Source organism: Sceloporus undulatus, chromosome 6, assembly GCF_019175285.1.
Source record: "Sceloporus undulatus isolate JIND9_A2432 ecotype Alabama chromosome 6, SceUnd_v1.1, whole genome shotgun sequence".
NCBI lineage: Eukaryota > Metazoa > Chordata > Lepidosauria > Squamata > Phrynosomatidae > Sceloporus > Sceloporus undulatus.
This window is the reverse complement of record NC_056527.1, coordinates 64,398,362-64,408,867: the sequence shown is the minus strand read 5'-3', so window position 1 is coordinate 64,408,867 and position 10,506 is coordinate 64,398,362. Positions and strand designations below refer to the sequence as shown.

The 10,506-nt window shown below is 39.4% G+C and overlaps 1 protein-coding gene across 2 annotated transcripts; it reads left to right on the top strand.

Moving 5' to 3' along the window:
* Positions 1 to 224: 224 nt before the first annotated feature.
* YAE1 (YAE1 maturation factor of ABCE1) lies at positions 225 to 5,938 on the top strand. 2 transcript variants are annotated; one of them, XM_042471029.1, is made up of 3 exons: positions 225 to 441; positions 2,592 to 2,713; positions 4,038 to 5,938. In XM_042471029.1, the coding sequence occupies exons 1-3, from the start codon at positions 319 to 321 to the stop codon at positions 4,456 to 4,458; spliced, it is 666 nt and encodes a 221-aa protein (XP_042326963.1). In that variant the 5' UTR covers positions 225 to 318; the 3' UTR covers positions 4,459 to 5,938. The 2 variants fall into 2 exon arrangements, with proteins under 2 accessions (XP_042326963.1, XP_042326965.1); XM_042471031.1 differs by lacking the exon at positions 225 to 441 and adding an exon at positions 449 to 583.
* The last annotated feature ends 4,568 nt before the right edge of the window (positions 5,939 to 10,506 follow it).

Here is a 10,506-nt window from a genome sequence, read left to right as displayed (position 1 = left end):
TGTAATTAAAACATTACAAAGCTATTATGTGTGGTATGTGTGTCATGTAGAACTAGAACTATTATCTGAAGTCTTTGCAACCATGAAGGTAACAAAACAAAACAGAGCTGCTTCAGGCCACGCCTCCTTCTCTCCCTCTTACCCCTCCCTTGCACAGAACCCGGAAATGCCTCAAGTCCACCCTTAGCTCCCTCCCTCCCCGGAAGTGACGTCCTTACCGGAAGTAAACCGGAAGTAGTCCCGTTTTTGAAGGCAGCTCGTTTGTCTGGTCGTTGCCTGCCATAAGACATCGGTGGCTGCCTGCCAAGCGGAGGGGGCATGTCCTGGGTCCGGCCTTGGCTCAGCTCCGCGGCAGCGACGACGATGACGCCTTTGACGAAGATTTGGATGGATGGAGCTCGCCCAGAAGGAGTGGAAGAGCGCCAAGGAAAGAGGGTCCAAGTGGGTGCAGATGACCTCTTCGCCCGTCGGCCCTGGGGTAGCTTGGGCTGCCTCCATATTGTGGCCGTAGTCATGTTCTAGAACAGTTTCTTCCTGACGTTTGGCTGGCATCTTCAGAGAGGCTGGCATGGAAGAGAGTGGGGTATATACTGTGTGTGTGTGTGTGTGTGTGTTTGTTGTGTGTGTATATAGTATATATTTATTATATATTATATATTGTGTTTGTTTATATTATTTATATATGGTATATATTATATATAATATATGTATGTGTGTGTATATATCTATGGTTATATATCTATGTGTGTGTGTTCTATTATATGGTATCTATTATCTAGTGTGTTGTGTATGTATTGTGTGGTATGTATATCTATATATATGGTCTATATATATGTGTGTATATATATATGGTGTATCTCTATCTAGTGTGTGTGTATATCTATTACTGTATATGGTTATATTATCGTGTGTGTGTGTGGGTTATATATATGGTGATATATATTATAGTGTGTGTGTATTTATGTGTGTGTTGTATATCTATTATATCTATGTATTTATATTAGTGTGTGGTATATATATTGTGTATATTATATATATTGTGTATGGTGTGTATGTATATTCTATATATATATATGGTATATATATAGTGTGTTGTGTATCTATAATATCGTGTGTGTCTTAGATCTATTATATCTATGGTTGTGTGTACTTATATGGTATATATATAGTGTGTGTATCTATATATTATAAATGTATATTATATCTATATATATATATCTTATATATGGTATATATATATGTGTGTGTCTGTGTGTGTGTGTAGTGTTATTATATATTATATCTATTATCATGGTGTTGTATATTATACACCACACACACACTATGTAACTCCGGTTATTGCGTATCTTCCCACCCTGAGGCCTTGCCATTCAAAACAGAACAATACACAATTAACATGGAAATCACCAGCTGCAGGGAAACGTCAGGAAATAAACTCTCCTAGAACATGGCCACATAGACCAAGCCCCCCCAGTACCAATAACCAATTGTGCCCCCTTTTAAGGAATGTATTAAACACTGAGTCAACAGTGTGGTGCACGCAGCTAACAGGCCAGTGCAATTTAGGCTGCATCAATAGAAGTATAGTGTCTAGATCAAGGAAGTCATGTGCCACTCTATTCTGCTCTGGTCAGGCTCCACCTGGAATATTGCTCTCAGTTCTGGCGCCACAATTTAAAAAGATGCTGAGAAATGAGCGTGTCCAAAGGAGGGCGACAACTAAAATGGTGAAAGGTCTGAAAACATGCCCTGTGAGGAAAGACTCAGGGAGCTGGGGATGTTTAGCCTGGAGAGAGGAGGTTAAGGGGTGATATGTACCCTGTTTAAATATTTGAAGGATGTCATACTGAGGAGGGAGCTGACTTGTTTTCAGCTGCTCCAGGGACTAGTACCCGGAGCAATGGATGCAAGCTACAGGAAAAGAGATTCTACCTCAACATTAGGAAACCTCCTGACAGTAAGGGCTGTTCGACAGTGAACACACTCCCTCGGAGTGTAGTGGAGTCTCCTTCCTTAGAGGTCTTTAAACAGGGCTTGATGGCCATCTGTCAGGATGCTTTGATGTTGATTTGTGAGGGGGCGGGGGGGATGCAGGTTCCCATGGAAAAAATCATACATGTCCATAGAGAAACCATACTTGCCATGTTTCCCATGGGCAGGTATGGTTTGTCAGCAGGCAAGCATGGCCATTTGTTTTAGTACATCCCCCTTGTTAAACCTATATCACTGGAAGGACTTTTATTTAAAAATGATTAAAACATAAAACAAACAATATCAGATAACATGTAATTTAAGGATTAAAATAACTGACCTGGTGAATCCTATCTAGTCTGGTCTAAAAATGACTCAGGAGCCCTTGGCGATAAGATATTTTAAATAAATAAGAAATAATACTTTCCAATTAACATGCTGTCTTCATAAAGTTGGGTAGTTGGCGTTTGTTGTTGTTGCTGTGTACCTTCCAGCCATTTCTGACTTATGGCTACCCAATCATTTTAGTTTATGGTGTATTTGAATAAGTTACATACTGATGAGTACTGCACTTTTTGCATTCTAATTTTAAATCACTCTTTTTGTTACTTTGCTTTAAGGAAGGCTATAGGGAAGGAATTGAAGCTGGGAAAAAGGTGACACTTCAAGAAGGCTTTAATCAGGGATATAAAGAAGCAGCAAGGATGATGTTTTCCTGCGGCCAACTGAAAGGAACATTAAGGTATGTTGTGGAAATCTAATGCACATGTTCTTTTATGGAGTTCAAAACCTCAGCTGACTAATCTCTGCAGGCTAATAGCTAAATATGATGCTCACTTGAATTCCCTGTCATTTTGTTAAATATAGATCTCTGTCTTTATATGTTCACATGGTACCAAACTAAAACTAGTGAAGAAGTGTGGATGATGATAATAAGAGCTACTCTAGTTAGCAGAAGATGACAACTTGCATCTCCTTTGAGCTTTCTCCATTCATAAAGCCACTATCATCTTCTCTGTCCCATTACCTTGAAAGCCCACCTCTATTGTTTGTATAGTAGGAGGAGAAAAATAAATCCTATTACTAGAGATACCTTTTAGTTCAGAGTTGTTATATACACTTTCTGAAAACCTGTATGATCATTACATACTACATAGCACTGTAGTTACAATGCTACATAGTGGATTCCAGCTAGACCTACCCCCACACTTACTGGTAAGCAGTTACTGGATTCAGCAAGGGTCTATTCCTCTGTCATTGAAGAAGTATCTTCCTGTCTTCCCATCCCTTTTCATGAGTGATCTCTGGAATGACAACCAGATAAAGGAACCCATCATGAGCAGGGGTGGGAACATCAGACATCTGCTTCTCAGTTGACGACATATGGACCCCCATCAATCCCAGCAACTATTTGCTAGTAAGTAAGAGTTTGGGGGACTTTCATGATCCCTTCTTAGCAGCTAAACTAGGTGCCCCAGTTAGCAGAAGACAGCAACTTCCATCTCCTTTGAGCTTTTCCATTCACAAAGCCACAATCTAAATTAGGGCCTGTGTAGGGATTGTGAATATGTAGCAGTTATGAATATAACTGTAAGTTATGTATTCAGAACTGCCCAACAGAACTTTGACCAATGTCCTTTGCCTTTGTGTTGTTTTATCAAAAGTAGACTTTAGGGAACTTGACATTTTAATGAAAATATAATCTGTGTCAGGCATTTGCAAGAAAGAAACAGTTTCTATTTGAAAATATATTTTGTGCTTGGTGTTACGGTTTTTAGGTGTTTTGTGGAGATGCCAGCCACAGAGGCTGGCGAAACGTCAGGAAGAAACTCTTCCAGAACATGGCCACGTAGCCCGAAAAACCCACCAAAAACTATGTTTTGTGGAGATCTTGAAATCAGAATACTAAACAGTTCCATGTTAACATTCTAGTCTGTTGCTTTAAATCTGAGTGAAAATAAAAAAACAAAACAAAATACAGTTGGTAGTGTTTTCTAAAATCATATTTTTGAATGCAGTCTTAAATATCCATATTTTAATACATAGGTTTCTTTTTTGAATTTTAGTGCTCTCTCATCTTGGTGTCAACACAATGGGTGCAATTCTACAACGGTGAATGAGGTTACTGAACTACTGAATGAATTAAGAACATATGAAGAGTATGTGCTTAAGGATTTTAACCATACCCAACCGCAGACACATGTTGGAGACTTGCAGGATACCATTGAGGCCATGGATCTTGGTCACACATGCAGTGGTACTACAACTGCAAGTATCTGTGAAAATGGCACTGCATTCAGTGGACACCACTGTAGGAACAACAGTGGGACTGATTCTGTCCAAGGTGAATGTTGTCGAAAGAGAAAAGAAGGCAGAGACTTCAGAAGGCCATCCCTGACTTCGCTAAAAGAAAAAATAGTCTGTTTAGTGGAGAAGTTAGGTTTGAACTCAGACACAATTGGACACATCCACCTGTTGCAAACTTAATTCATGGCATGAAATACAATTTATGGATAAATCCTTTTTGTGATGGAATGAAGCCACTTCAGCAAAAACAAAGTGTTCTTTATTTATGTAGTGGGCCAAATCTGTGGTATTACATTGATATGGTTTCTGTTTATAGTCAGCCCTCCACATTTGTAAGGGTTAGGAGCTTAGCACCTCCATAAAAGTAGAAAAAACGTGAATACAGTTGCCACCGCCAATCCACTTCTAAAGTTGCTGTGTGCGCAGAACTACCTTGGTTTTCAGTTTTTGAGAGAATTATTGCTGTGGTTTATGGCCTCAGTTTTAGATGTTGAATAAAGAATTCACTGAAACTCCCTTGGAGCTCAAAACTTTGATCACCCACTGAACAGAAGTGGGAAAAAAGCATACTATAAGAATTTTCTAGCAGCAAGACAGTTTTAAGAATGATAAAAAGCTATCCCTTAAATATGAATAATTTCCAGTTTCTGGATTTGTCCTCCCCACTCCACAGAAAGCCATTTCCCCTCACCTGCATAGTGGGACCAGTTCACATGTTCATGCTCATCTGTTATGGAATGCAACCCCCAGCAGTCCTAGCCAGTGATAGCTGTAGCCAGTGATAAGGAATGCTGGGACATGCAGACAAACAACATTATTCTTATCCCTTTGCTGATAAAATCACTACAAGTGAAGTTCCTTATCATCTGAAGTCAGTTCAGGCAATACTTTAAAAAAGACACATTCACACAACTCCCCAGATATCAAGCATGAACTTGACTCTGAGTTTGTTTGTTTTTTTTTAAAAAAATGTAATGTTTTTAAAGTGTTTTTATCTTCTGAGCCACCCTGGGAGAAAAGCAGCATAAAAATGAAATAAATAAATACATAATCCATTCAGTATTAATTGAGACCAAAGGTATGCAAGATATGGAGCACAAAACTCATGTGTATGGTCAGGCAGCACTGTGAGATGAAGTGGGCCTGCCTGTGCTTCCCAGCTTCTTGTGGGAATCCCTCTGAACTATTTGTATCACAACATAATGTATGAAGCTGTACATTTGAGACAAGGTGGCCAAATGCTCACAGAATATTTTAATATGAGAAAAGTGTAATAAAATTGAATGTTCATCCCACAGGAGAGGTGGGGAATATGTGGCCTTGCAGGTGGTGTTGGACTGTGGTTCCCAGAAGATATAGACAGTGTTCTCAATAGTAGGAGCTGAGGTCCAATATCATCTAAAGAGCTACAGCTTGCCCACACACCTTAGATGTTAATTCCATACCATTCAGAAAGCTCAGGTAAGGCATTACCATTTAATACACTCTTTGTGATACTACACATAGCTATGTGCTGTATTTCCAACTATAGGTATAAAGTCTGGCACTAGATGTACATTTATACCAAATTAGCTATGCTGTATCTATATGCTGATCCACTTTACCTACTATTTTGACTCCCCAATAATAACAAAAAGAAGAGAAACATATTAGAAACTCAGGCCTGTTACAGACTTGCCAAAATAAAGCTGCTTCAGGTCTCTTTGGAGGTATGCTATTTAAATGATGCATGCATGCTAAGAATCCGGAAGCTGCACCAAAAGCTGCACTCTGTTGCTTAGGAATGGAGTGTGGCTTTGGAGCGACCTCCGGACTCTTAGGACCCATGCATCGTTTAAATAGCATACCTCCAAAGAGACTCGAAGCAGCTTTATTTTGGCAGTCTGTAACAAGCCACACAAAACAAAAAGGGAACATAAGAGTGAGCATGGTGTAGTGTTTTAAGTGTTGGGCTATAACTGAATCCTCACTCAGCTATGGAAATCCATTTGTTGATCTTCAGCAAGTCACACTCGGCTTTAGAGGAAGACAAATACTCCCCCCCCCCCCAACAAATTTGCCAAGTAAACCCTGTGTTAGATTTGTCTTAGGTCTCTATAAATTGAAAATGACATGAAGGCACACAACAACAGGAGAGGTCAGTGGAAGAAACCAGTTATTTAGTCCTAAATTCATTTATTTATCCTAACTAGAGGAATCTCATTGAATCAATAGAACTTACATAAAAATTGGCTCAGTGGGTCTATTTTAGTTGGGACTGATACATTGATTTAGCTCTAAGTGGTAAATGTTAGAAAGTTTGGTAGTTGTTTCTTAATGTGTACTAAACTATAAAAGCCCTTTCATGTATACTTTAATTTTTTTTACAAATATTTATAAAATTGATCACAGAACTTCAAGAGAAGTGCACAACAATAAATTACCATTAAATATAGTATTAGTGTTGTTCATAAAATTACCTGGGGAATGCGTATAAAGATAGATGATTTCAGTTTCAGCCTAAAAATGAAAATGAAACAGCAAATGGAAGAGTAGTGGATGGCACAATGCTAAATTACATTGGGCTTTCTTTGTTACTGAGAATGCTTTGAAATCTTTTTCAGACCATGCTGATGAACTTACAAGGTAGTACATGTTCTTGACCCAACCTCCATGTCCCTATATATTTGAGTGACACTCAAGCACTCAAACAATATGAGGTATATGTGGGTAAATGAATACCGGAGATCTGATATAGCAAGATATAAGACGTTGGCCTTAGCAGGGAGACACACTTTAAACTCGCTATCAGGTAGCAAAATGTCTCAGAACAACACTGGTTCATATGATATCTGAATGAGCTTACAAGATCCAGTTATATAGGGCCTTGTGAGAAATGGGGGTTTGCTTTGTGACTGACTGGTTCTTATGTTAGGATGTGCTGTCAAAATGAAGACCATTCTTACAACACAATTTTCTTGAGTAAAATCCAGGTGAACAGATTGTTCATGCAGTACAAAAGGTGACCAGTGCACTTTCATAGTAAGTTTACTCAGGACAATTTTGTAGTTCTGCATTAAATGCCCTGAAAGCCCCAGATCCCATCTGATCTTGGAAGCTAAGCAAAGTCAGGCCTGGTTGGCACTTGGAGGTAGCCTATATTCAGAGAAAACCAACAACAACAACACCTGTAAGTATTCCTTACCTAAGAACACCCTATAAAATTAATGGGGTCACAATTTGATGACTTTAAGGGACATAGACACACACACACATGCAGCCACAATCTTCTACTGAAAACCCCACATGCTTCTGTGACATACCACAGGCTAAGTTTTCCTTCAAATCATGCTCAAATGTTACTTCAAAAGCTAGTGAAGGTAACCACAGAAACTTCAAAGTAAAGCACATCGGATGAAGCTGGAAGGAAGAATCCATTTAATAGCAAGACTTGACTCGGCTGCAAAGCATTTCCAGAATACTAATTCATTGAAATGTTGATTAAATGAGCTGGAGCTGTTGCTAAAGGCCAGAAAGTTTTTGTATTGAATCCCAGGTATTCTGTATTCCTAAGGTTTTTTTTTATTAGAGTAGGTGTTAGTCTAGCCAACCATAAAGATCTTACTTAGTTGTAATATTTGCAGTGCATGATAAACAAAATCAGATGAAATATGTCCCGAAATGCACCTTTAGTTCCTCCCCTTGCTCCCTAAAGGATGCCATAGTATAATGTACCAGTAGGTTGGCATCTACATGGTTCCATGTGTGTACCTAAGGACATTCCATGCACATATGCAGCTTCATTCATTTTCTGCCTGATATCATAGAATCATAGAATAGAATTATAGAGTTGGAAGAGATCACAAGGGCCATCCAGTCCAAACCGCTGCCATGCAGGAAATTTCAATCAAAGCATCCTTGACAGATGGCCATCCAGCCTCTGCTTAAAAACCTCCAAAGAAGGAGACTCCACTACACTCTGAGGAAGTGTGCTCCACTGTCGAACAGCCCTTACTGTCAGGAAGTTCTTCCTAATGTTGGGGTGGAATCTCTTTTTCTGTAGCTTGCATCCATTGCTCCGGGTCTTAGTCTCTGGAGCAGCAGAAAACAAGCTTACTCTCTCCTCAATATGACATCCCTTCAAATAGTTAAACAGGGCTATCATATCACCTCTTAACCTTCTCTTCTCCAGGCTAAACATGCTCAGCTCCCTAAGTTGTTCCTCATAGGACATGGTTTCCAGAACCTTCACCATTTTAGCTGCTCTCCTTTGGACACACTCCAGCTTCTCAATGTCTTTTCTGAATTGTGGTGTCCAGAACTGGACACAATATTGCAGATGGGGCCTGACCAAAGCAGAATACAGTCAGCCCTTCTTATACACGGATTTTTTATACACGGATTCAAGCATACACGGTTTGAAAATGTTCCAAAAAAGTATAAATTTACCTTGATTTTCCATTTTTATAAGGGATACCATCTTGCTTTGTCATTGTATGTAATGGGACTTGAGCATACACGGATTTTGTTATACACGGGAGATCTTGGAACCAAACCCCAGCGTATAACAAGAGTCCACTGTATAGTGGCACTATTACTTCTCTTGATCTAGACACTATACTTTTATTGATGCAGCCTAAAATTGCATTGGCCTTGTTAGCTGCCGGATCACACTGTTGACTGATGTGCAACTTGTGGTCTACTTGGACTCCTAGATCCCTTTCACATGTAGTTTCATTCAGCCAGATGTCCCCCATCCTATATCTGTGCATTTCATTTTTTCTATCTAAGTGCAGTACCTTACATTTCTCCCTGTTGAAATTCATTTTGAAATTTCATTTTGGACTAGCATTCTAGTCTATTCAGGTCATTTTGAATTTTGATCCTGTCCTCTGGAGTATTAGCTAGTCCTCCTAATTTGGTGTCATCTGCAAATTTGATGAGTATGCCCCCAATTTTGTCATCCAAGTCATTGATAAAGATGTTGAATAACACTGGCCCCAGGACAGAGCCCCGTGGGACCCCACTGGTCACTTTTCTCCAGGATGAAAAGGAACCATTGTTGAGCACCCTTTGGGTTCGGCCAGTCAACCAATTACAAATCCTTTTGCTTTGCTTGGTGGTTCAATGTAAGGTCTGATAAGTGACTTTGGGAGGATGTGAGGAGGAACGATGTGGGAAGGGCAGAATCCCTTTCCATGCTGTGTTATAGCTCTTTGGATGCCACCCATTTTGTTTATTCATATGCAAACATGGCTGCAGTGTACTACAAAATTTAAATTACAGAAAATGTATATTTACTAGTCTGTCTCTCCCTTCTCCATTACAGCATTCATTTATTAACCCAACTAACAGAAAGATACACAGCCTCAGTCATGATCTTTGTGCACATACAATTTGTATTTGTGTTGGCATCATCATAACACCATTGTTGTGGGGAGTGTGCATAGGTAAAAGTCTTATTACAGTTGAGGTCCTCATCCCAGAGTACCTGCTTTTATTGAACTTTAAGTTTATTGACCTGTGAGTTGTCACTTGTAGCTTGGTGAAATTTATTGCCTTTTTGTGGTATGCAACGCTTACGAACTCTAGATAGAGGCAAATCATTCCTAGCCACCAAATTGTTACCCTCCTCAGGGACTTCACCATTAAATTTGTTGATCCAAAGGTGTGGTGAGAAACATGGTCTTAGTCCTAAGCAGTCCCACCTTAGCATGGATCAGCAGGACAAAATACCATGTGGGCATCCCTTGTCAGTACCTTTTTGTTCTGCTTACCGGCTTGAATTCATCCATTTTATCAGAAATATAAAAGAAATTTTCTTTAATTCTCTGAAGCCAAGCTACCAATCCCTTTGTTCTAAATGTCTTGAGTCCACTCAGAGTTATTACTGCTTCATGTTCATGACATGAAATTCTGCTTGTTGGTCCAACATGGATTTATCGTCATGTTCAATCTTTGCAACAATGCAACTACTTAATGAGGGTATTATATGCTGCTTGATGCTGGTGGATTTTGATTATATCAGGCACATATTTGGGATGTGTAAATGGAATTTCACTGACCATTGCTCCCGTGAAACCAGACATTTCTGTGTCTTTATCAACAAAATAGGTATGTACTTGGGTTATCTGTAAGAAAATGTGTAGACAGCATTTGTTTAGATAAGGGAAAAATTCCAAAGCAACAATAGCTTTCTGCATTTAGATCTGTGCAGATGAGTTTATAGGGACTGTGCACACCGACCAT